This window comes from Gorilla gorilla, chromosome 2 (assembly GCF_029281585.2).
Source record: "Gorilla gorilla gorilla isolate KB3781 chromosome 2, NHGRI_mGorGor1-v2.1_pri, whole genome shotgun sequence".
NCBI classification, from domain to species: Eukaryota; Metazoa; Chordata; class Mammalia; order Primates; family Hominidae; genus Gorilla; species Gorilla gorilla.
In genome coordinates this window covers 122,778,248-122,805,566 of record NC_086017.1, presented here as the reverse complement: position 1 = coordinate 122,805,566, position 27,319 = coordinate 122,778,248, and the positions used below count along the sequence as shown (strand labels likewise).

Genomic DNA, 27,319 nt, shown 5'->3' with positions numbered 1-27,319 from the left:
TCAACAGGAAATCTTGTTTTAGGCTATCGATGAATTTTTTACAACATCTTGGGTACGCCTCATGAGAAAAAAACAATGGAATTTCTTATTTAAACTGAGAGTTTAAGAAAACACCTTCTCTTGTCTTTCCTTTCCTCAATTTTACTGGTTTAGCACAGAGCCCTGGGTGTGATTCTAAATTCTGGAACAAAGTTGAATTCTGGGCTGGACATCTAAGTGCTAGGGGTTGGGTGGAGTCAGTAGTAATCCACATGGCATTCTACTTCTAATGGTAATAAGCTATCAGCCAGTTTTGAGAACTATTGAGCAATGAAAACAGAGAAAAATCCAAAATAGACTTTGTTCATAGAATTATTCTGAACCCAGTTACTATGATTGCAAAAAGAAATAATTTAAAACCAATATCTGAATTCCTGATTTTCTATGCCTTGGTTTTCACATGAATGAAACAATTAGGTATTATTCATAAATGCATCTACAGCATTATGTAACAACTGTAATATGTCTCAATTTGTCTAATTTGGAACACCATTTGCCACATACATGGCAGACTACGTAATCTGTCAAATGTGATATTCAGACAGACATATGTCATAACTATGTTAAGCAGAAATATATTTTGATTTTTCACATTGAATGACACCTGGCAAAAGTACCTTTCTAGAAACGATGTTCCGTTGATATTCAGCAACTTCACGCAGGAGCTGTTGAGTCAAGTTCTCCTTTTCTTCATCTAGACGGCTCTCATGTTCAAGCTGCTGGAACTCCAGGTCTTCAAAGTGTTTGCTTTCAACATCCAACAGGTCAGCATCCTTTGGAGAAAAGTGAATGAAAACAGGACACACTGAGATAACTACCACCTTCTTACTGTGAAGAAACATTTATTAAAAGCAGTTGGTCCAAGATATCTTTCCAATTACAATATTGACCAGGGTTAGAACATAACACTATCTTTTGGAGTTAAATCCCAGAACGTGACTGTTAGAGGGAATCGAAAAGGCAGCATTTATTTCACCCTCAGTTTTAGACTTCTCTGTGGAGGTAAGAATTCTTGCGTTAAACCCACTGGGTGGCTTTAAAATGGAGAAGGAAGTACAAAAACAACTCAGTAAATAACCTAAACATAATCTGCAGTCCAAAGGTGTAACATAGTGTTACAAGAAAATTCTTCTTGGCCAGGCGTGGTGGGTGGCTCATACATGTAATCCCAGCACTTTGGGAGGCTGAGGTGGGGGGATCACCTGAGGTCAGGAGTTTGAGACCAGCCTGGCCAACATGGCGAAACCCCGTCTCTACTAAAAATACAAAAGTTAGCTGGGCGTGGTGGTGGGCACCTGTAGTCCCAGCTACTTGGGAGGCTGAGACAGGAGAACTGCTTGAGATGGAGGTTGCAGTGAGCCGAGATTGTGCCATTGCACTCCACCCTGGGCGACAAGGGTGAAACTCTGTCAAAAAATAAAAATAAAAATAAAAATAAAAAAAAGAAAGAAAGGAAAGGAAAGGAAAGGAAGCTCTTCTTTTCTTCAATTTTTCATAGAAACAAGACTAATGTGGAGATTAAAGAGTCAAAAGCTGGCACACGTACAGACCAGAGGTATCTAATAGGGATACATGTATCCCAGATGGTACACAATACAATCTGCTGGACTGTGCAGAAAAAAATTAGACCCCTTTCATACTCGTTTTTAATTGTTTATTTTCTTTTGCAGTTTCTTAACATATGTTTTCTAATGTATACACAAGCAGCATAGTATGTATACATGATTTTAAATACATACATTCTTTGGGCATGCACACTATATATATTTATAATAATATGGATTATATATCATATATCTACAAAGGAAATGCATGCTCTAATAATTTTATTAAAGGGATAAGCAATCAAAAAACTTTTGGACATGGGCTCTAGGTGATGATGATGTGTCGGTGGAGGTTTAGCAATTGTAACAATTGTACTGCTCTGGTGGAGAATGTTGATAATGAGGGGAGCCTACGCATGCGCAGGGGCAGAAGGAATATGGCAAATGTCTGTAAGTTCTGCTGGGTTTTGCTGAAAATATAAAACTTCTCTAAAAAATAAAGTCTTTTTTTTAAAAATTGAAAAGTGAGGTTTTAAAGCCAGGGTTCTATGAGCCCATTAAAAATATGTACACACCTTTTTACTGGAAAGTGTAAACAAAGCTTTTATGAGGCACAAAGGGTGACTCAAAAGGTTAAACACCACCACTCTCAGAATAATCTTGAGGACATTTAAGGAAGATCAGAAATCATGAAAATCAGATGGTCTAGAAAAAGCATTCTCTAACCTATGAGGTACTTGAAGACAGGAATATATTTATGCATCTGCATTCATGCAGAGATTGATGCATGTTGTATAGATTATTCTCTAATATACTTTTTGTTTAAACACCCTCTTATTTTTGGAGTCTTTAACATTATTTATAAATTGCGTATGTTTAGGAAATCTCTTTTTCTTTTCCTTTTTTTTTAATTTTTTTTTTTTTAGAAGACAGGGTCTTGCTTTGTCACTCAGGCTGGAGTGCCATGGCACAACACAGCTTACTGCACCCTCGACCTCCCAGGCTCAAGCGATCTTCCTGCCTCAACCTCCCAAGTAGCTGGGACTACAGGTGCACACCACCATGCCTGGCTAATTTTTGTACTTTTTTGTAGAACGGGGTTTTGCCATATTGCCCAGGCTGGTCTCAAACTCAAGCAATCCACTCATCTCAGCCTCTACTCACATGGATCCACTCACCTGGGATTATAGGTGTAAGCCACCACAGCCAGCCAGATTTTTTATAAATATAACTTATACATAATCTACATCCAAAAGGAAGAGGTAGCTGGGCTCTGTGGCTCACAGCTCTACACAGCTAACATAACCAAAGCATTTTTTGGTTGTTCTTCAATCAAATCATCAAAGAGAGTTGGATAAATAATTATATGCTAAGTTATTTCTATATCGATATTCAACCCCACCCCCACTCTGGTTTTTATATTAATGATAAAACAAGCTTTTTGATAAAATGAAATGTATTTCTATCTTCTGCAATGACTTTTACTCTAGGGATGATTCATAGAAGAGCTATTAGCTACTGAGTAATTAGCAACAAGACTATCATGTCAACACAGACAATTCTCAAAGCTTAAGAACAGGAAAAACACAGTTTGAAAAACATATTCAACATTTCTTAACACTTCTTTACATTTTATTTGGCTCCAAAAAAATATATGCTCAATTTCAAGTGTTTGGTTGACATTTCAAGTTTATCAGACATTTCAAATTTATAACTTCTAAAAGAATTAATGAATTAAAAGAATTAAGGAATTAAGAAATAACTCAAGTGTTATGGCTTAAAACAATATCTTCTGTTTTGAAATAATACACTGGCTGACATAATAAGCACATACACTCAAGTTTATAAGGTCTTCCAATTAAGCTTGATTTGTGGCCTAAGATTACTGAGATTTTAAAAAAAGGAATAAGCCCTTTTTCTGGCTTATAAGTAATCTTCATTCAAAGTGGCCATATGACTCAGAATATATACACTTTGCTAGTCAGTTGCTTACTCCACATCTGGCTAATATGCAATATGTGTTATTTTAACCCTGCATGAAAGTCAAAGAATCATTCATTTATTTGTAGTAAATACCTAAACCACTGCATGAAAATAATGGCATACTAAGTAAGAAAGTTGAAAATTAGGCTAGGCTCAGCACTCAGACTCCACTGACGTAATCATCTGATCAAGTTATCTAAACCATCAAAATGTGTGTATATAAACTTACATCTTAAACAAAAAACTATTAGGGAGAGGAATAAAAACTTTTACAAGATTTTATGTATGAATAAGAAGTCTGGGAATGGAATTTGGGGGCAGGAATAGTTTAATTGAGCACAGAATAATATACACAGGAAGTTCAAAGTGAAGTATGTATGACTAATTGAACGAAAATTTTAACTATACTTCACTCACTAAAAGAGCATTACATATCTCTACTGGCTGGCAAGCTCAAAGGACAGGCATGAAGGACCTAAAACAGCTGCACTAAAGGAAATTCTGTGCAATTTCTTTTTTCTTTCCAGTAACTTTTTAAATAATGTATATGGCAGAAGTTTACATGCAGTTCTTTATGTTTTCTTTGCCTGATGGAGGGACAGGAAGAAGAGAATAGATGTGGTATGACCAGGAGAAATTGCAGTAATAACAGCTCATGGCCAACTCCAGAAGCAAATTTAAATGGGGCTCAGGGTTTTGTTAACTTTTACACTTTAACTACATACTTTTGGAATATGGAAAAAGACAGTTGAAATAATCTAGTCCAACCTCCTTGAGGTGATTAATACTGTCAACCTGATTGAATTGAAGGATGCAAAGTATTGATCCTGGGTGTGTCTGGGAGGATCTTGCCAAAGATTAACATTTGAGTCGGTGGGCTGGGAAAGGCAGACCCACCCTTAATCTGGGCGAGCACCATCTAATCAGCTGCCAGAGTGGCTAGAATATAAAGCAGGCAGAAACAAAACAAAACAAGAAACAACGTGAAAAGACTAGACTGGCCTAGCCTCCCAGCCTACATCTTTCTCCTGTGCTGGATGCTTCCTGCCCTTGAACACTGGACTCCAAGTACTTCAGTTTTGAGACTTGGACTGGCTCGCCTTGCTCCTCAGCTTCCAGACAGCCTGTTGTGGGACCTTGTGATTTTGGGAGTTAATACTTAATGAACTCCCCTACATCTATCTATCTATCTATCTATCTATCTATCTATCTATCTATCTATCTTATATATACATATATCGTATTAGTTCTGTCCCTCTAGAGAACCCTGACTAATACACTCCTTATTTCATATATGAGGATATTGCAGCACATAGAAGTTGAATGACTTGTCCAAGACTAATGGATAAACTAATTTTATAGCCAGTGACAGTAAAAAGGTCTTTTAATTGTAGATCACTGAATAAAATTTTTTTAAAACATCAAGATACTCCCCGACTCTACTAAAAATATGAAAAATGAGCCAGGCATGGTGGCAGGTGCCTGTAGTCCCAGCTGCTCAGGAGGCTGAGGCAGGAGAATGGCGTGAACCTGGGAGGTGGACCTTGCAGTGAGCCAAGATCGCACTACTACACTCCAGCCTGGGCGACAGAGCAAGACTCTGTCTCAAAAAAAAAAAAAAAAAAAATCAAGATACCAAAATCAACCATTCATTTGAGTAAATATCAAAAGCACAAGAAGACAGTTACCTGGCTGGGATAGTTTTCTTGTGCTTTTGATTATTTACTCAAATAAAAGTTTGATTTTGGTCTTGATTAAAAAAATTTATCCAGTGATATCTACAATTAGTAGACCTTTTTTCTATCACTGGCTCTAAAATCATTTTATCCATTAGTCTTGGACAACCCATTCCAACTCTATGGGCCTAAATATCCTCATATATGAAATGAGAAGGTAGGATGAGATTATTTCTATTATCTTTTTCCACATGAGATGAGTTAAGTGACTCATTTTCATTTAACATCAGTTTTCTTTTCTACACTATTAGTAACCCAGGGATTGCTGTGCCCATATCAACTACCAGATTGGTAAGGCCATGTTAACAACATACCAACCACAGGCCACAAAACCAATATCAGATGAAAATAATATTCAGACTCTAACATCATGATTTAAAGGTAGGAAGACCAGCCACAAGTCATTATGTTGCATGTACAAAATCATTCTACAATTTCAGCTGAAGTATTCAATATGCAGTTTAATAAAATAACTTTCTTCTTATTCTTTTATTTTTTTACTTTGTGTGACTTACCACCTAATGAAGCTATTTATAATAAAACAAACTTTATTAAATCTAGTTTAAATGCCCAAGGGAAAGCTTTGTAGTGAAGTCATATTCTGAAGTGTTTGAAGTCTAAAGGGAGATAAGCTGTGATAACACAGAAAGGTCCTAAAGTGAACTTTAGGACTTACTTCTCATGAAGTAAGTGAACTTTTTACTGATTAAGCCAAGGCATTGGTGAAGAGTTATACTGGTCGTCATCCTTGAAAAACAGAATTAGTAGACCTCTTAATATCAGGTGAACTGCAGCCATCACAAGCCAGTTATCTCTCCTAAGGAAAGAGGTTTTATAAGAATTTTACACTCTGGAGAGGAAAGGGAAGAAGTCTCTGCCTTCAATTAATGGAAAAGACTGTCTGCATCATTTCCTTTCCTCTTTTGTAGTCAGAATCTTTGGAACATATAACTGATATTGTGAGTTATCCTACAGAATCTAGATTAAGCTAAACAGTATTTATGTTAATCATAATCCAAGTTGTGAATAGAGTCTATCAATTTTTATGTAAAGCAATGTTTATAAAGAATACAATAAATGGATAACCAGAGGAAGGGAAGGACAAAATATACAACTATGCTGCTGACTGTAAATAAGGAATTACAATGACTGTGTAAAATCTTTAGTGATAAGGAGAGTTAAAAAACAGTAAGCAAATATAAAAAAAATCAGTTTTCCCATCTCTTTTGTTAACTAGCATAAACACAAGCAAATTACAAACTGAAATTACTTTACAAATACTAGTTTTCTTCCAATCATTTTTATCATAAAATTTTCAGAGAATTGTGACTGAGAGGCAGGAAGTTTTATCTTCTTACAACAAATTCAGCTGCATACAATAAAAGGAGTAAAGGGAAGACATATGGTTAAAACTTTCTTTGCTCCAACATTGTAAGAAATAAATACTAAAACTATTATGCTGCAGTTTAAACAGCTGCACTGGATTCTCATTATTAAGATGTTCTCAACTTCTGCAATACACTGAAAAGCTTTAACTGTTATTTTTTCACCTAGTGACGTTCTCAGAGGTAGCAAATATTTTTGTATTAAAGGTCATCTTAAGAATGTTTAAGGATGTGCTATCTCAATAAATTTTTCAACCTCCCCATTCCCAAGAAGGTACAAACATAATAACATGGATGAAACTAGCTTGTTATACTCAGGTAGAATCATAAATTGTTACTCACTTAAGACAAATTACTATTACATGACTCTTTCAGATATCTAAGACTGTTAACGACTGCTTCCCCAGAGGGAAGCAGTTTACTGGGGCTGCTGTTCAAAGGAAATGACCCAGTTGCCAAGAGGCTATGAAATATTAAGTGGCTGTGCCAGTGTTTGTGAAACTATCCACCTAGGAAGTCTTGCTTTCAGAAGATAACCAGTGTGGTTGTGTTAAACGCTGCCAACCTTAAGGATCAAAGAATAACTTGATAAAGCTTAACTAGAAAGTCTATGCTGCATTAAGTTCTTAGAAATTATGAAGCTCACATGAGATGTTGAGGGCATTCGTAATGCCCTGCATCTTGGGTCTTGGTGTTTAATTGTTGTGATTGGGCTAATTGGTTCAATGTCACTAACCAGCAGAAAGAAAAGGAAAAACAAAAGAACAGCTGCTGGTGGGGAGCAAATCAGAAAATAGGATAATTTGGGGACAAGAGTCTAAAATCAAGCTAAAGAACAAAACATTCAAGGGTAAATAGGATTCATGATGCAGCAGAGAATGCAGGGGAAGAGATCAGTTAATACAAATGCTATAATGTTGATGTTGGTTACAAATCAGAAATAGCTTCTTTTGTCACAAAAAAAATGACTCCAGAAATGGTTTTGCATTAGAAATTATGTGAAGGATTCTAACAAGGAATTTTAAAAACTGATTAGCATGGAATAATATATACTGTTAGCATGCATATTTCCATTTAAACGTATCTAATGACTAGAAGTTATGCAAACTTATGCTATATGAAGTAGTAAGTCACAGGTAAGTGGCACTTAAGTGAAAAACAAAAACGAAAAGCAAAATAACTGGTGCATTCCTGTTTGCTACTGACCCTCTTCAGTTGTTGTTGTAACTGTTCCCTCATGGACTCAGGACAATTGTCCAGCTGGGTCTTCTGCTCGGAGTAAAGCTCCTGAAGCCTCTCTAGTTTTTCCCTTTCAGCATCAAGCTTTACCTTCTCCTGAAGTTCAGAAACCAGAAAATAGAATAGAAATTACCTTCACACCCCCAAGCAGGTGCTAGTGAACATTTCTCAAGGATAACACAAACAAACATACACAAACTCTGGACAATCTATGAATGTAGAAACGTATCTTGTTAGTGGCTAGGATAAAGGGATATAAGTGGAAGTTAAGACAAAGGGACTGGGTTTCTGCATTCTCAAAGCACAGTCCACTTCATGGCAGTGACTCCCACTTTCCTTCCCTCCCTCCTTCCTGCCACCATGTTACAAAAGCAGGGGAAGCAATGGTCATGTTGAGTGTTGGTCATTGGCCAACAATCAAAGAAATGCCAACCAAATTCATAAGCAAGCCTTGCTAAGAGTCACCTGTCAGAGAAACAGACAAAGGAAAGGGGGCATTTACCTCAAGGACTGTCATAGCCTAACTCGCTCAAGGCCTTTCCATGGCAAGTTTTGGAATTTATTGGTTTTGTTCTCAGGTTAGAGGAATTCTAGGTGTATTAATTGACATCCCCGTCATCTGAAACAGTTCTAGCTATCTGGAAAACTTCAGAACTTACAGAGTTAGAAAATCTTAATCCAGAGAGATTATTCAAGGACTGAGAGAGAGCTAGTAAAAATGCAAGACAGACAAAGCAGCGAGGGGAAGGCATAGGCAGCTCAGACACACCAAAAATGTGATGGGGACTGCGGAAATACAGACTTTCCCACAACGACTGACATAAAAATAAACTGAAACACGGACTGTGAATAAAAGAAAAGAGTCAGAGAAGAAAGGAGAAGGAAGAGAATACTAAATCCCTTCCAAGTCACACGTGCCAATGAGACCCTGGACATTCTCTAGGATTTAATAGGCAAATACTCTAATACAGTGATTACACGGCTTTACAATGCTACCTCTTAAATTAAGAAACAAAACTTCAGTTTTTTGGTGTCAGTCTTCCCAACTTGTGTTCTTTTTATGATGCTCTGAACAATTGAAACAAATTTCAGATGTGTCTTCTCCTTGTGTAACACCATCAGCCTAAACAAAAGCACTTTATGAAGCACTTTGACAATTTGACCTTCGGTAAGTGAAATGACCACCGCCTTCCCTTCCTTATATTCCTTTTATATAAACTGGCAGGAACAAAACTAGCTTCTAAGCACATCACAGAAGGACTCTTTTTAAGGATTTTCCTCTGAAATAGTCCTATGAAATTATCCTTACTACATTTTACCAAAATGGCCATGATTTCCTACATAAACACATAGATTCCGTATAAAAGATGTTATGGTTCAAATCTAAAACTACATGACATCAATACCAGTTCACTTGAGTCTCCATTTTTCACTTAAATTTAGAAATGTATATTTGGCTTTAGAAATGTAATTTTCTTAAAATAATTAAATTCAGAAATCATAAATCTGAGACCCCTACTTCACATACCAATCTAACATGGTTCTGTAACAACTTAAAAGTTTAACAGACAAGAACGAAAATTTCTTCGATCTTCAATGGTAAGTTTGCTCACTGTACACACCAATTGTGCAAGAGTTGGAGAAAGCAATGGCATTATTAACAGAACAGAGGATGCCCACGTGTGCTAATCCATAGTTAAACTGAATACACTAGCACCATTAGATTTAGTCTTTAGTTTCAGAATTTTTTTTTCCTTAATAAAACCAGCCATACAGAATATCTGTTGTTCTCTGGCTAAGAAAAAGTGTTCTCTCCTATGTGTGCGCATCAAAGATTGCCCTATTTACACAGCAAAATAATTTTATCCCAAGAGTTCTATTTCTAGGTACTGCATCTCTACTAGCATGTACCTAGTAGAGTTTGGAGGTAGTACTAGCAACTCTACCTCCAAAAGGAAAGCTAAAAAGTAATTTAAAAAAGAAGAAGAAGAAGACTACTCATTATAATTTAATAGCACATGTATAAAGCCCTAAAATTTAAAGTTATCTTTGACAGAAAACACTGATATGATATTTGATAATACAGAAAGCCACTGGCCTAAAACACAGGTCTCAAATCTGAAGAAATAACAAAAGTACTCCTGATGCTCTCAAATGTTTGTATTGTTAATAATAAACTCAAATCAACAACTAATAAAAAAAAATCTTTCATGCCTGTAATCCCAGCACTTTGGGAGGCTGAGGCAGGTGGATCATGGGTCAGAAGATCGAGACCATCCTGGCTAACACGGTGAGACCCCATCTCTACTAAAAAAAAAAAATTAGCTGGGCATGGTGGCAGGTGTCTGTAGTCCCAGCTACTCGGGAGGCTGAGGTAGGAGAATGGTGTGAACCCAGGAGGCAGAGCTTGCAGTGAGCCGAGATCGTGTCACTGCACTTCAGCCTGGGCGACAGAGTGAGACTCTGCCTCAAAAAAAAAAAAAAATCTTATATTTAAATAGTGCCTTACTTCCGAGGTGCTCAAAAGGTTTCGCAATTCATACAAGGGGCCATCTAGAAGAATATGCAAGCAGGCACCATTAGAACTTTTTGCAGCTTCTCTGTTTATCAGTAATGCTGTGACCACTACCTGGGTCCCAGAGCAAAAGCTCAGTGGTGCCAAAGCTAGGGCAAAGGAAGTAAAGGGAAAGGATGAAAGAAGACCAGTGGCAGGTGGGCCTGGCTATAAATCACAGAGGATGGCAGAGGTGATATAACTCCTGTGAGTGCCAGAAGTAGACCAACTTTGAGCCAGAAAGAAATTAATATTCCTCTATTCTATTTATTGTCCAGGAAGTTGTTAAAGGAAAATTAGCTCTAGGCAAGCAGTTAATTAGAGCTGAAAGTTTCACCTTCTACAGTGAATGTAAAATAGATGGCATTTGAGGGTTTAGGGATTCTTGCTTTTTAAATGTAAAATATTAAGATTGAGGTTTTTCTCTTCCACCATATTTAAATTGGTAAACTCACCTATTCTAACTACAATAGGCACAATAATATTTTCCAAACACCAAATTGAGAGAGAATATAACTTTTTAAAAAAGATTCATAAATGTACTTTCAGGAAAAAAAAATGAATTAAAAAAATTTTTAAAATAGTGTCTCACTCTGTCATCCAGGCTGGATTGCAGTGGTATGATCACAGTTCACTGCAGCCTTTAACTCCTAGGATCAAGTGATTCTCCCATCTTAGCCTCCCAAGTAGCTGGGACTACAGGTGCGCACAACCATACCAGATTAATTTTTTATTTTTTATCTGAAGAGATGGGGGCCTCATTATGTTTCCCAGGGTGGTCTTGAACTCATGGGCTCAAGAGATTTTCCCACTTCGGCCTCCTAAAGTGCTGGGATTATAGGCATGAGCCACTGCACCTAGCCTAAAATGCATTTTTAATAAATTTATCACATTTCACTTTATTGAAAAAATTAAGATTAGAAGGAATTGGAACACTCCAGGAAAATCCAGATGTACAAGAGGGCATTTATAAAACCACAAACAGAATGGGACTTTCCTAGAGACAGCATTGTTTTCACTTTGACTTGTCTTCTCTTGATGTACGAGCAAAATCCAGTTGGGTCACAAATTCATGCCAGTTTTGACCTATTTTGTATATTTAAAACTGACGTTTCTAGAGTTCCACATTCATATACAGACAAAGGTAAATTACCCATGGGTAAATTAAGGTAGAAATCAGTTTATAAAATTGGGCCTATATTTGCTTCCATAGTGAGTTGTTTGTTCATTTGCCCAATAACAATTGAAAGAAAACTAGAGGAGAGGAAAGAAAAGAGAGCAATTGATCCTGTCCCCATGTAGCACAGTCCAGTTAACCCGTTAGAACAATGTGGAAGAGCTTTTAAATATACTATTTCCCAGGTCCCAATTTGGTTACAAATCCAGGGATAGAAGACTTAGTAACATGCATTTTAAAATCTCTCCAGGTTTTCTGATATGCAGACAGGTTGAGACCCATTGACTTAGCCACCCAGGGTTATGAGAGAGGCAAAAGCAATTAACTACAATTTGATTTTTCTAATGAATATACAGAACATTAATACAGGATCCACCAAAAAATATTCTTAAAATATTTGGTCCTAATGCCTTTACTTCACAGTATAAAAGTCCTCTCTTACAAATAATACCCCAGTTGTAAATTTTTTGCATTTAAATTAAATGTCTCAAGTAAACCAAACAAAAACTGTGACAGATTCCAGTATGCAATATTCATACAGACAGGGATGATACATTTCAGATTCAGAGGTGAAATATTTATCGTCTAACCATACAAATGATCAGGATTGTTAAGAGTTTACACTAAAGGATTTGAACTTGCACACGAGTTGCCAATAATCTTGAATGATCTTAAAAACGCAAGGCTTGTCAAAAGACTACTTATTCTGCTAGATCTCATGGTTAAAAGACAATAACATAAATTGTCTCTCTTCTAAGTTGTATTACTGAAGGAATAAGCAAATTTAATTTGCTAACTCTCTGGAGATTCAATACTACACAGAATATTCTAGGATACCAATTAAAAAATCATTTTACCATATTTAAGTGTGCAATACTTGATAAACGGATGGTTCAAGGTTACGAATTTATTAACCTGTAGGGCTGCCAGATAAAACAGAAGACATTCAGCTAAACTGAATTTCAGATGAACAACAAATGACTTTCATGTTAAGTATGTCCCAATTATTGCATGGGACATAATTACAATACAGAATGATTCTGTTTGTCTGAAATGCAAATGTACCTGAGGTTCTTGTATTTCTGTTTGCTAGTTCTGACAACCCTGTTAGCATGATAAAGATTTTCCTAAAAATTAAAATCCACTTTTGTAATTTCCAAACTGTTTAGCACAGAACCCAGCACTCTAGGCACGCGGGCCACATTTCATTAGATATGCGGTCAGGTTTGGAATTGACGCAGTGATATGTTAAAATTTATAGTCTCTAAGCCTTCATTTATTTATTTATTTATTTGACAGAGATGAGGTCTCACTGTGTTACCTACACTGGTCTTGAACTCCTGAGCTCAAGTGATCCTCTTGCCTCAGCCTCTCAAAGTGCTGGGATTACAGGTGTGAGTCTCCACGCCTGGCCAGTCGTCATTTTTAAGGGAGGTCCATTCAAAGCCCTATCTATATATCCTAAAAATCCCTTTCCTTCCTGTTCCTAAACCCTGTGGCTTTGTTTGGGAGGCAGGCATCCTTATAGGTTCATAGATTAGGCAACTATTTTAGGCCCATAATCATTTATGTGAAATTCGTTTTTCTTTTAACTGCTTTATTGAAGTAGAATTCATAGGCAAAAACATGGCCCATGTTTAAGCATTCCTTTTGATGAGTCTGGACATATGCATACGTCCATGATACTATATAAGTCAGGAAGTATTTTGGATATCGGAATATTCTGAATTTCATAGAGGTAACACAGATTATATAGTGTATATTATATGACATTTCCAGTAAGATTTGGAGCAGTACCCTCTAATCAAACATGTTACTATTTCTGTAGCTACATTTATGAATACTCAACCTTACAAAATTACTTTTTCTCCCCACGAAACTTTTCAGATTTTGGAACTGCAGAGGAAAGATTATAGACCTGTGTCAACAAATAATGATTGTTGAGTAACCAACCATTCTCTGCCTCTGAAGAGGAACATCCTATAATTCTTTCTTTCTTAGATTTTTTTCCTTTGGCTTTGACATTTTAATTACACAATTGATGAATGTTTAGCATAGAAAAAAAAAAACTAGAAAGTCAGAAACTCAGGACTTATGTAACCAAACAACTACCAGAAAAAAATAGCCTCAATCTGGAATCCTATTGATTTAATTCCCAAATCCCATTATACAGTTCCACTTCCTCTGACCAGGGAGCCAACTTTGAAATGTAAGAAAGAGGCACGGGAAGGGCTGGGTCCCTGCTGCACACTGACTGTGACTTGGCACCTGTTCTGCACTCAAGAGGTATTAACACTTTGCTGAAGAATTCTGGGCTAGGCTCACTGTCTTTCTCTGGCTCCAAAGGAAGGATGGGGAGGAAGTAACAGGTACTTTGGCCAGAAAATCGTGGGAAAAAAGATTTAACCATTTAACATGCAATGATATATGCTTACTGTAGAAACATTAGGAAGTCAAAGAATTTAAGATTTCATTCAGGAACATGTTGTATGGCACAGAATGATTTAAGCTTCAGTTCAAAACTTTAAGTGTGTTTCATGTGTTTAAGCGTGCAGGCTAGGATGGCTACAAAATATAACAATGCATCTGTGTGAAGACACACAATATTTGTCCTTAAACAAAAGGATAGTTTGAGATATATGTTTATCGTCTGGGTCATGGGAAGACCCCTCAGCACGTCTACTGAATCAGAAGCTTTTCTTAACCATTTTATTTAATTTTGGTACAACTGACTTGATTTTTGTGCGCTAAAAAGAAGCACAGATAAAACAGATAATCCAGAAATAGAAGAAATTGAAAAATATTTTTAGTTTCAAATTTTTAATATAGCTAGAAATAGACAGAGACAGAAAACCTACGCAAACAGATGCACACATCCGTATCTTCTTAGCCATTGCCTGAGATCAGGCTCTGCCTTGGAATGGGGATGGGGAGTAGAAGGGAAGGAAGCCAGTTCCACAGTCAGGCCTTTGCCCAAGCTGGGCTTCATGGTGCTAGCGGTTTCCCTACTCTGTCACCAGGCCCATTAAATGAGAACAGTTTGCTAGACAAGAGGTCCCAATCTTCTTTCACTTGCTATAAGAAAATGTGATGGTCTCTTTGCTTACTGCTTCACCAAGTAAATATACCCTCCAGATTTATGTTGGAGTTAGATCCTTGTTTAAGCTTCATCAGTGTTCATAGTGGCTCCATCTGTGATGTGGCTACTGTCCGAGAACACAACCGGCAGGTGGCATGTATCTCAAGGTCAGATGGAAACAGGGTTATTGATGTTCGTAACAGTGGTACCCCTAAGGGTAATAAAAGGCCAGTGCAGGAAACTGCTGCAAAAATGTTCAATAAATACACAGTAGAACAAACTGACTATATTTTATGTTTTCTATAGAAGTATGCCTACAGTTTATATTTCATATGGTAACATATAATAAATACTAATCATGATAACTTACACTAAATGTGCAAAATAAAATGCATTCCTAAATCAGCTAAAAGAAGTAATACTAAAGATCAATCTTCAGGGCCAAAAAAAATAACATCAGTAATTTCGTATCAAGATTTGAATGCTGATGTCTGGGCTAGGTGGCTCACACCTGTAATCCCAGCACTTTGGGAGGTCAAGGCAGGCAGATCACCTGAGGTCAGGCATTCGAGACCAGCCTGGACAACATGACAAAACTCCGTCTCTACTAAAAATGTAAAAATTAGCTGAGTGTCATGGTGGGAGCCTGTAATCCCAACTACTCGGGAGGCTGAGGCAGGAGAATCACTTGAACCTGGGAGGAGGAGTTTGCACTGAGCCACTGCACTCCAGCCTGGGCAACAGAGAGAGACTCTGTCCCAAAAAAATAAAAAACAAAAGATTTGAATGGGGAGGCATTCTGAGGTATTATTAAGCCTTTTTCCTATGGCTCCGGCCTTGTCTCCAAAATTCTAGAGCCAGGCTTACAGGATGTACTATTAACATCTGAATCGGAGCTTGCCCAACAGAGATATCTTTTCAGGTTTTGCTTTTCTCATTCCATGGTTTATATCTGACCACAGCAACAGGTGTATGGAAAAGGAAACACGATCCCTAAGGGGAAAGGCCACTTCCTCCTTCTGTCTTACACTTTGGCATGATGGGCCGTGTGACTACAGGCCTCCTGGCATGTGCACACGGGCAGCCCAGCCCAGCTGTCCTGAAACTTGGCTGCACGTAGCTCTTTGGCAGGTGTTTGGCTCAGTGTTTTGCTAAGGCCCAGCCTGGACCAGCCATTAGCAGGAAAATCCAACAACAATATTCGCAAGCACACTGGGCAGTATCCTGGCACATGCTACGGGCTGGATAAACAGTGTATCACAGTGCCCTAGTGCCCTCCTCTATTTCACAGGCTAGAGTGGGATATAAATGTCTAGTAGGCTCAAAACAAACATAAATTATAAAATGTTTATCTGTAAAAAGAACAACAGGGAAAATCTAACCTGAACTGGAAAGGTCTAGGAGGGCTTTTCTGAAAAACTAACACTGATCTTGAGCCCTGAAAGACAGAACCAATCAGGCATGGAATATGAGGAAGGGAATTCCAGGTAGGGGAAAACAGTATCTGCAAAGGACTGGGGTTGGGGGAGGATGAATCTTTTAACAAATAGAAAGATAGAAAGGAAGGTGACTATGAGAGTGCTGTGAAGAATGGGAGGGTGGTGACAGAAAGGCTGCTGATAGAAAGGCTGGTGACAGAAAGGCTGGTGACAGATCACACTAAGGAATTTGGATGCATAGTCAAGTACAGTGTGATACAAACCACAGTAATATGGTCTAATTTCTTCTTTTTAATCACATTGGCTGCTGTGAAGAGAATGGATTGAAGGAAAGCAAGTGGAAGTAGACTAAATAAGAGATTTTCATAATAGAGAAGAGAATGCTGTTAGTGGAGATGCAGAGATGTTGAAGCAATCAAGAAATAAGCTGGTAATCAACTGAATGTAGGGATGATAAGGAAAGACGTGTCAAGATCAATTTCCAGGTTTCTGTTGAAGATATAGGTGAATAGAGATGCAATTTCCTGGTTGGAAAAACTGGAGGATGGAGGGTGGAGGGTGGAAGGCAAGGGAAAAGATAAGATCAAGAGTTCAGTTATGGGTGTGTTCAATTGGAAATACCCATGAAATATCCAAGTGGGGATGTCAGGTAGGCACAGGATATGAGTCAGAATTCCAAAAAGGGTTATGAACTAGAGAAATCCCTATGATAGTCACCAGCATATACAAGTTATTTGAAGCCATAGCTATAGACGGACATGAGGGTACAAGAGAACTGAGTTCAGATGAGAGATAAAGAGTGAGAAAGAGGTAAGAGAAATAGATGGAAAACCAGAAGATTGTGGTACACAAAGGCAAACAAAAGGGAGACAGTGAAGAAGCACCAAGAAAAGAGCTGCCCCCTGTACTGAATGCTGCTCAGGAGTCTGATCATGAGGGGACTGAAAAGCACCCAGCAGGCTGGGCACCACTGAGGTCTTTAGTAGTCTTAACAGGAGAGAATCTGATGGAGGAGTAGAGGTCTAAGCCAACTGGAGTGGGAAGAATGTTTAATTGGAAAATGAAGAAAAGGAGACACAGTATACCCAGAAAATTGTTTAATAAGTTTAGCTATGATGAAGAGAAGAGAGATAAGGCAGTAGCTTATTGTTAATCAATAAAGTAGTAATTTATTTTTAAAATAATAATATTGGCATGCTGACAGTAAAGAGAGAGAAACTGCCCCCAGGGGGTGAGGGTGCAGAAAGACTGAAGACCTCAAGAAGGTGGGATAGGATGACACCCAGAGCACATCCAAAGGGACTGGTCTTTGATGGAAGGAGGGAACCCCGCCTTCATTGTGAGAAGATGGGATGCTTCTAATTTCTCTGTGGTAAGATGATCTCTGAGCCAGAGGGATGAAAGTGGGCCAGGAGTATGAACAGAGTGTATGAAATAGCTGTGTCATTAAATGGTGGAATAAATTTATTTGAGAAACATAATAATGTTTTTGCCAAGCTGTGTTGAGTCTCTATTTGAGTTTAGTTGTCAAGAATACGTAGTAACATCATCTAGACCAGTCTTTGTTTCCACTTCCCACATCCTCTTCTGGAGTTCCTCACCCCAAGCCAGTTTCTGCCATTTTTCACATGATGTAATGACAGACAATAATCCTACCTTCTAAGACCAACTAATTCCCTCATAGCTGTATGAGCTGGTCCTATGCGTCAAGCCCCTGTAGTCCCCTCTCCAGTGCATAGCCTCTGTCAAGCCATCAAAACAATATTAGGAAGGATGGAGGTAGCTTCCTTGCTTGTTTCTGCCCGTGTTCCTAGAATTCCACCTAAGAATTCCACCTTGAAAACATAAGATAACTTTCCCTGGGAAGTGAGATTTAACATTGGCTCAACTTGCTTCACTTTTGTGTAGAATCTGATATTAATGAGAAATACAGAAATAGAATTTGCAGGCCATGCCATATGTGAGATACACAAAATAAATAACTACATGGATTAGGATGGCAGGAGGGTTCACAGGGAACATGATACCCAATTCCTATGTTGCACGAGTTTTCCAATATGACATAAATAGCAATAAAACTACTCTACTATTACTTAATTTAATTAATATTTACTTGATAATAAAATATTAACACAAGACATCTGATGCCTCCAATGAAGGCTTCTTGCAGAATCTTTGAAAAGCATAGCCATTAACTGAATCCTTCAGTACTGCAGACTTAGACAGTCAACTCTTTGACTTCATTTTGGCTTTTAAGAAAAATACACCCACTACCCAAATACTACTTAAAAGTTTGGGCCAGGTGCGGCGGCTCACGCCTGTAATCCCAGCACTTTGGGAGGCTGAGGTGGGCAGATCACGAGGTCAGGAGATAGATACCATCCTGGCTAACACGGTGAAACCCCGTCTCTACTGAAAATACAAAAAATTAGCCAGGTGTGGTGGCGGGTGCCTGTAGTCCCAGCTACTTGGGAGGCTGAGGCAGGAGAATGGCTGAACCCGCGAGGCGGAGCTTGCAGTGAGCCGAGATTGCGCCACTGCACTCCAGCCTGGGCGACAGAGTGAGACTCCGTTTCAAAAAAAAAAAAAAAAGTCTGGGGGCAGAATGAACATATATAAAATTTAATATGAAAAGCCTGCGCAGTTTAATTCTAACATGCTGGTAACCAAGAAATTGATGTGTAGCATTTAATTTGACTTTATTTCTGACTACCATTTTGAGCTCATTCTCTGGCACCAAGATCAAATGCCCTTATTTATAGGTCTTAAACAAATAAGAGCCTAAAAAGGAAGTCACGTTCAGCAGAAATTCTTTCTACACATTACCACTAGAACTTACTCAAACTAAAAATTTTTTCTTTTTCTCAGCTTAGTGGAGAACATGTTGAGTAAGGAAGAATGTGTTAAAGCTTATTTGCTTTTTCTTTCTCAAATTGGAATTTTATTTTCAGTTTTATTGGAATTTTATTTTTAGTTCTGCTCTAACTAACACAGAATGGGAGAGGAGAGTAATGTATATTTCCCAGAGGAAAAAAACACATAAACAGACAAACCCAACTACCATCCTGAATTCTAAAATTTGCAAGTGATTTTTCATACTTTCCCTAATAGATATCAGCCACCATTCAGGTTGTGATCCAAAATGTATACACAGAACCTTTTCCAAGATAAGTGTCAACTGTGTTTCACAGATAGCTTTCCTTTGGCAGTGTGTGAGGACTACCCCAAGAAGAAAATTTTAGAAACTCCAATACATTTGTCAAAAAGCAGTGCACTTGCATTGAAAACAATAGCAAGGCAAAGCAGGTGAGATGAGTGGTTCTCATTCATCTGTTTAATAAACAGAAAAATGAAAAGAAATAAAAGAAATGAGGCAACCCTATTTGAATTTGCTTAAGCCGTCCCTACAGGGCAGCAGTGGTAAAGAACTTCAGTATACTAAAAAAATTACTTAAAAAACACAATGGAATCAGAAAAGCAGAAAGGCCAATGAAAAAAAGCAAACAAACAACTCACTCATCTCAAGTAGGATAAAGCTGCCAGGAATATTGGCTCACAAATTATATGAACTCTGCTCTCTCAGCATCAGCTGCCCAGTACCTGGCAGTTCTTGGTTTCTGACAATGTATGATCTTAGGATTTTTCTCTAGTGCCACTGCCTCCAGGAACATGATACACAAATCCAAAACCACAGTAATCCATTCAACATTTAAATTCAATCAATTGGGACCACCACTTTGCCCATAAAAACTGCATTGAAATATAATTTTCTTTTACCTTGGTCTTTTCACCAACAATGTTCTTTTCCAGTTCAGCTATTTTCCGGTTTAGATGATCCAAAATCTCCTTCTCCTTCATAAGTTCAGTTGTTTCAGATTTCTGTTCTCCATCCAAAAGAGCACATTCCATATCCAACTAAGGACACAAACCAAAGCTCAGAAGTGTTTCACCTTTGGGGATATTCTCAACTGACCACCCTAGAGATACATTTGCAACAGCTACAAATTTCCAAAAGTAATACTGTAGCAGCCAGATCGGGTGCCTGAGAACACTCCAGAGAGCCCATGTGAAAGCAAGATTCCCATATAAGCAAGCTAGAGAGCCTAGAATATATTCACTAAAAAAACTAGCTATCTTATCACTTAACTTTTCTACTATAACCTCTCTTCTGCTCACTTCTCAAGGATATTTTGCCTATTTGCTTCAGCTCAAGATCAAGCACAAACCACCATGGGAGCAGCCACGTCTTTCTTTCTTTGTCCCTAGAGCATGGGAAGAGAAAGTTACCCGAGCCCAGCATGTGAGCTCTGCATTCCTCGCAATGCCAGCAGGAGGGGTTTCCAGCGTCTCTACGCAAGACAACAGGTGAGCAGTCCCCTAACCACTTAAGGGCCTATAGGTATCATCTGTAAGGACAGACACACAGATCTTCCCTAGGCAGAATTATGTGCCCCTTCTCATGCCATGGGGGTAACATAAAAATGCCACTGTCTTCTATTGTGGTTATGTAATATGTGTTCTGTCTGCTTCCCCCTGGTTTCCAAACCTCTAGAAACCTGGATCGATTTTTGATCCATGTGTGAATTTCATCATGGTGCCAATGTGATATCCAACTCATAGTAAAGCAAGTTCAGAAAACATTTGCTGGATTTGACCTTGAAATCTAAATACAGAGCACCTCAGCTGATAGATCCTCTGTTAGGTCAGGTCAGAAAGCACGTACTAGTTTAAACAAAGTTGGTTGGAGATTCATAAGTACATTAAAGAGGGCTTAATATGTTTATCTCATCTGGTTGGAAAAAAAAAAGAAAAAAGGAATGTAGAAAAAGGGTATTTTCACTCTACACAGGGAACCCACTGAATAAATGTTTGCTTGTGTTGACGTCTATGTATCTGGCCTCCAAAGCCTATGCCTGAATAAGTAGCAATATTTTCAAGCTAAAGGAAAGAAAGAAAAAAGGGAAGAGGGTAAAAAGTTTACCTCTCTGAAAGACTCATCCATCTGATCATTTATATCTTTGATTTTTTGCTTAAGTTCCTCAAGGTTGTTCAGAATGACTATCCGGGTTTCTTCCATTGCAGCCAACTCCTGAGATCTCTGTTCTTCACTTATACCCTCTGGGGTCTGCGATTAATCAATACAGAAATGGATTATTCACACCTCAGTTCTAGAATTTCCCAACTTGACTTGTAAACCATCCACAGGTCTAGGGTTTCACAGTCTCCATGCCCATGTAGATTTTAAAAGCATCCCTGCAATTGCACGCTTGGAGCTCTGATGTGTTTTTCCCACATGATGCCATCCTTGGCAGTTAGGCTCTCAGGAGAGTTGAGACAAACCAACTTCAGTTCACCAATTCATATCCTTTTGAAGCTAAAAGAACTAAGAGATTACACAGATAAGAAAGGTGTGGTATGTAGAGATTGAGATGACTTCTCCAAGGTTATAGAGAAAGTTCAGCATAACAGAGAACTAGAACTGACAGAAGACTTGTGGCATCTTCCTCAGGATCTCTTGGGCATGATGCTATGGTTATTACAAGCACAATATTCTCTCCCATCTTCCAGGTGAGGACATCTCCTGCAAAAGCCTCTTGAATCTCTAGGCATACTGTTGGGTCTTGCTGCTAGGGTTACCTGCAAATAAGCATTCATGCTTATGTATTTCCTTCTCAACACAAGTTAGAAAAGCAAGGGCACATCACTTTGGGGAGCCATAAAATGATTTAAAACTACACACTCAGTATTAAATTAATTGATGCTTCACTTTTGTGTTAGTGCACTATTTCCTCTCTTTGTCCTATAGACCTTCTTGCTATATAGCATCTAAGACACTCCCTAAAACAGGACACTGGCCACCATTCATAAAATTATTTCATGGAAAAACTGGTTCATCGGCAAGAAATAAGAAAGTCAAGAAACAAGTGAGAGAGTGCATAGTTACACTCCTGAATGGAGCTATGACAGATGGCCAGGGAAGAAGGCAATATTGTAGATCACACACACAGTCAAAATGTGACTGTTTATTCTTCAAGAAGAGAATGGAGTGAATTACAAATAGCTTCTTCTTTCTAGAATTTCTGGTTAGTTATCTTGGATATCACCTGGTAGAGACCAATCTTTCTATATATACTATATGTCAGTATGAATGTATTATTTATTTAAATTATCCCTTTTTGAAAAAGAAGTAATTTTTTTGGATCAGCAAGTCAATAATTATACAGTTTCACAAATGAAAATTGAAAACAGCAGCCCAGTTGAGTAAATTATTGAATATTTGTTACTAATTATTAAAAAAAAATCTTCAAATTAACCCCCAAAAAAACCCATTGAGTATATTTCACTAGGTTCACTAAATTTATTTGACAATCCTGATAATACATTTAAGAAGCCATCCATCATGTCATATTCTGTATGCTTTATTCATATTTATATTCTTTATTCTTTACTCTACTTTGTAGCTTTTTAAAGTGATTCAACGATTCAGCATTTAGTACCTCAGGTTTGTTAGGACAAAGGTAAGCAGCTCTTCCAAGCTTTGACATTTAGCTCTTTAATTGTCATCTTACATGAAATATCTTATCAACTAATAAAACAACTGTTGACCTTTTTATCACAGACAATAAAGCTCATTGTCCTAATACTAAGGTGACTGTTTTAAGCCATGAGGAATGCCTGTAACAGTGAAATGGCATTCCAGAATCACTGTGAGTAATCCTAGCAGGAAAGCCTCACCAAGGGCGGTATCCTGTTGGGTCAAGATTACATATTAGGTTTCTACTTCCAAAATGGCTTAAAAATATCTCTTTCACAGGTGGAAGCAAGGCATTAAGAAAAATACAAAACAACAGAACAATCTGCAAAACTCTAAACTTTATAAGCAAGTAGGGGATAAAGATGGTTAATAGTGGGAATCATCTACATAATTCAAAGTTTTTAGAAAGTTTATCACAGTAGATATATTTAATAATAGACAACTTAAGAGTCTGTTTATAGCAATAAATGCCATCTAGGAAATGTTTGTGGTTTTTTTCTAAGTTATTTATAAGAAGCAAAATCTCCAGGAAGCATTCTAAAACCAAACGCTTTATGATAGAATGGGGTGAGGACAATGTAATCTCATTTATTAACCAAATAAAGAAAACCAATAGAAAGCCAAGGTGTGGTAGCCACTGAGTAGCTTTAAGTTTTATAGTGACAGAGAACACTGCAATTTTAAACATATGCCCTTCATTTTAATTTCTCTGGGAATTTTTTTTTCCAGTAATGGACAGGAATCTACTAACAGTGACATGTTTTAATAAGCACATTACGCGTGTATGTGCATCCTCTAATATGTTATCTTTGGGGAAACTTGATCCACACAGGAAAGGGGAGAGATGATAGGGGAAAAGACACTTTCTGCTTGCCCCTTTTTCACAGATTTCTTCTTAAAACCCTTTTGCAGCCAAAGGAGAGAGGGGTGCAAGGGATTCAAAAGGAGAAAGATGAGCCACTTTCCAGACAACTTTTACCTCAGGAGGTGGTTCACAAAGGCCAACTAAAATTAGCGTATTTCCAACGTCATCTGCATCTGTAAGTGTTACATAAAGCAAGTTCTTGACTGGTAACTCTCAGGTTTCCTAAATATCATTAAGATTGTTTTGTATAGTTAAGTCAACTTACAAGAGAGGAATGTGAAAAACATTCCTCTCTTCTCCATTTATCCCTAAATCGATTATTAACATTGTACTTTGTTAGGCAAATAATCCAGTGTGGAAATTAATTGAAGAGAAAGAGCATGCAAAACAAATAGGAAGGTTTTTTTTAAAAGAATTTTCTGTCTGCTGTCTCAAGGTAATATATGTCCACCTTCAGAAAGTAATAAGTAAAAAAATGTGTTTCTTGGAATCCATCAGCTCTGCTCACTTGTACTCTTTCTACACTGCTGTGTGGTAACCTGGGTGTCCTTGATGTTTCCTGCCTCTAAAGGATGCAGAGTCTTACCTCTCTTGCAACAATAGATGCTGCACTAAGCTTCACAGGCCTCCTATTCCACAATTACACGCTTGAGCAATTAAAAACATCTGCCAAGATCTGCTCGTGTATGCACCAACAGCATTCTTGTCATAGCCCTCTCCAGGAGGAAACCTGTCTCCCAAAAGATAGTCTTTAGAGACAGCACACAGCTTAACGTTTTTAACAAAAAACTGGCAGATCTCCATAAAGGAAGATATGTGAAAAGAGTAAGATCAAAAGGAAGCAAAGGGTTTCTAAGGAAGCCCAATGGCTGATGACAACAACTCAACTTTTCAAGTGATGGGTCATTTACTGTGCCTGAACAACAACAACTTTTGATTCCTCCCTGCCCCTACTTTCTTCCCTATCTTGGTTTCTAATCATTGCAACTCTCTGCCCACAGAAACAGATCCTGTTCAGAATTAGTCTCCATTGAGAATTAGTAAGGTAAACATGGTCACTATAGCAAAAAGAAGGGATGGGTAGGGCTCAGTGGCGCACCCTTGTCATCCCAGCACTTTGGGAGGCCGAGGCAGGCAGATCACTTGAGGTCAGGAGTTCGAGACTGGCCTAGCCAACAGGGTGAAACCTTGTCTCTACTAAAAATACAAAAATTAGCCAGGCATGGTGGCGTGTGCCTGTAGTCACCGCTACTCGGGAGGCTGAAGCAGGAGATTCGCTTGAACCTGGAAGGCAGAGGTTGCAGTGAGCCTAGATTGCACCACTGCACTCCAGCCTGGGTGACAGAGCAAGACTCTGTCTCAAAAAAAAAGAAAGAAAGAAAAAAGAAGGGATTGATGTCCAACATGTATTCAACAGTCCAAAGTCCTGATGTGTATCATGGAAAAACTCACTAGGTAGATAATGATTTCTGACTAGGAACATTCAGTGTAAAAGTCTTGCCGTAGCTAAACAAACACACAAACTCCCCTGAATAATGCCCATGTGATAAATTACTGCCAGAATTTAGTACCATGACAATATCTTCCTCTTAAAGAGTCAATGTGTCCTTCTCTTATAACAAAAGATTAACTAAAGAATCTCACAGTTGAACTTAATAGTAAGCATCAATTAAGCAAATCAATACATTAATCCTACTTATTCCTAAATAAGTAAATCCACCTTGTGAATATCATATCTGCTTTTTCCTCCTATTTACTATTTTTGTTATTCTAATTTTAGTCCAATAAAATTTATATCTTTCATTGTAAGCTCCTTCAAATCATTTTTGGAGAAATTTAAAACCTGAATTGTTGTAGAAAAAAATTCTTAACCTGTGTGAAAAAAATGTAATAACACAAGATTTTGGGGTTCTAAGTCCTGTACAAAAAGAAAAAGAAAAAAAATTTAAAAGATTTTTCCTTAAACTCCATTTAACAAATCCTCAAAAGGATGACAATTTTAAACCAACATACAACCAGAAGACGGAATAGTACTTATGAGTACCAATAAATCTTAAACTCCTATATGCCCAAAAAATATAAATAAAGTCAAAATAAAGACTAGTTATGATAAAAGGCTCATCTGCTTACCACAAACAGCTCTTACTACTCAGTAAAACACAAGAAAAATAAAACAATTAAAAAAATGGGTGAAGAACATGAATAAGTGGGTCAAAAAATACAAATAATAACTAAAAATATGAAAAGATCCCCAACTTGATGCATAATTAAAGAAAAGCAAATTAAACTTCTATCAATTTGGCTAATTGAAAAATTTTGACAATATGCAACCTTGGCAAGTGTATGGAGAACACTTGTGTTTATATGCACATATAAACTTAGTCAAAGTGTCACCTGGATATATAGACTCTTTTTTTAATATGGTCTTTTAGAAGTACGATTTGGAAATATTGAGTAAAGTGAAAAATACACAAACTCTTTGACCCAGCAATTCCACTTTTAGTAAGTGATCCCACAGACACATTTGCAGAATTGTGCAAATATATATATGCTACAATACTTGCTGCATATGGATTTTATTAGCAAAAAAAAAAAACCCTGAAAATAAATGGTAGTTGCAAACAAAAGAAGAGCAATTGGTCATTAAAAAGAATGAGGTAGAGCTGTGTATACTAATATGCAAAGATACCCAAGGCATTTAGTGAGGGAAAAAAAGTACAGAACACTATGTGTGTGTGTGTCTGTCTATGCCTATAACAGATAGCCATATATACACAGAAAATATTAGGAAGGCAGGTAAGACAATTTTAGCACCAGTTTTACACCTGCTTATCACTCAGGTGTACCACCTGAAAGGGTGCAGGGAGAAGAGAAATGTGCTTTCTTTCTACTCTTCTGTGCTGCTACAATTTTTACAGTGCAAATTTGTTACTTTACAGTAAACACCCTAATTTGCTGCACCTTGCTCAGCTAATGACCTCTTAAATTGAAATTTCACTGAAAACATCCTGGATAATTAGCATGATAAAATCATCAGTTTCCATGCCAAAGCATATGCACAGCCCTAGACCTTAAATCCTAGTATCTTTGCTGGGCCAACATTACCTTTGGTAGGATACTTAGATAAGAGGACTCGCTGGAAGCTTTCGGAAAGGTGGAGGATGGTGGTGGAGGAGTCCGGGTGAGGTCGCTGAGTAGTTCATCATTCCTGGTGCTCCTGGGGGTAAAGAAGCTGGCACTGCTCTGACTGAGACTCCCACAGCTTGCCAAGTCTGCATCAGGGAGGGAGTCTTTCCGGTGGCACCTGTATCTTGTGTCAGGGCTCATGAGGGCTTCCTCAAACACAGACTCCTCATCAGAGAGCTGCAGCTTCTCAAGCTCCTTGTTGATTTTCTGCACATCTTCCACGGTGGTCCCAGTAGATAAGCAACTGTCGGGCTTTGTGTATTCAGCACAGAGACTGAGGATGGTCTCCAGACGCTGTCTCTCCTGGAACACAGAGAGGAGGGGGAGGTCAGTGGGTTTGTGAGAATGAACACTACTCCAAATAAAAAGACTGAAGAGGCTGGGACAACTGGTGCTTGCATTCCATACATAAACCCACAAACACTTGGCTGGTGATGATTTTCATAATCTTTGACGGATGCATTTAAAGATCCAGGTGAAATGGGGTTTAACAATGCCCAACTTTCCTCCCAAACTCAATTCTGGCTTCTACTCTCTCCCCTTTATTGGTATATCACA

The 27,319-nt window shown here is 37.9% G+C and overlaps 1 protein-coding gene across 17 annotated transcripts in view; it reads right to left on the bottom strand.

Moving 5' to 3' along the window:
• PHLDB2 (pleckstrin homology like domain family B member 2) overlaps nucleotides 1-27,319 on the bottom strand; it is a 240,779-nt gene that overhangs the window by 36,024 nt on the left and 177,436 nt on the right. For 9 of the 17 annotated variants that reach the window (XM_055381575.2, XM_055381576.2, XM_055381579.2 and 6 more), the window contains 5 exons: nucleotides 26,681-27,064; nucleotides 21,157-21,300; nucleotides 19,953-20,090; nucleotides 7,894-8,022; nucleotides 657-812 (listed from right to left, as the gene is read on the bottom strand). In XM_055381575.2, the coding sequence (XP_055237550.1) occupies nucleotides 657-812; nucleotides 7,894-8,022; nucleotides 19,953-20,090; nucleotides 21,157-21,300; nucleotides 26,681-27,064 (951 nt within the window). The remainder of the gene's footprint in view (nucleotides 1-656; nucleotides 813-7,893; nucleotides 8,023-19,952; nucleotides 20,091-21,156; nucleotides 21,301-26,680; nucleotides 27,065-27,319) is intronic. The other 8 variants (XM_055381578.2, XM_019024269.4, XM_055381581.2 and 5 more) reach the window with 1 other exon arrangement.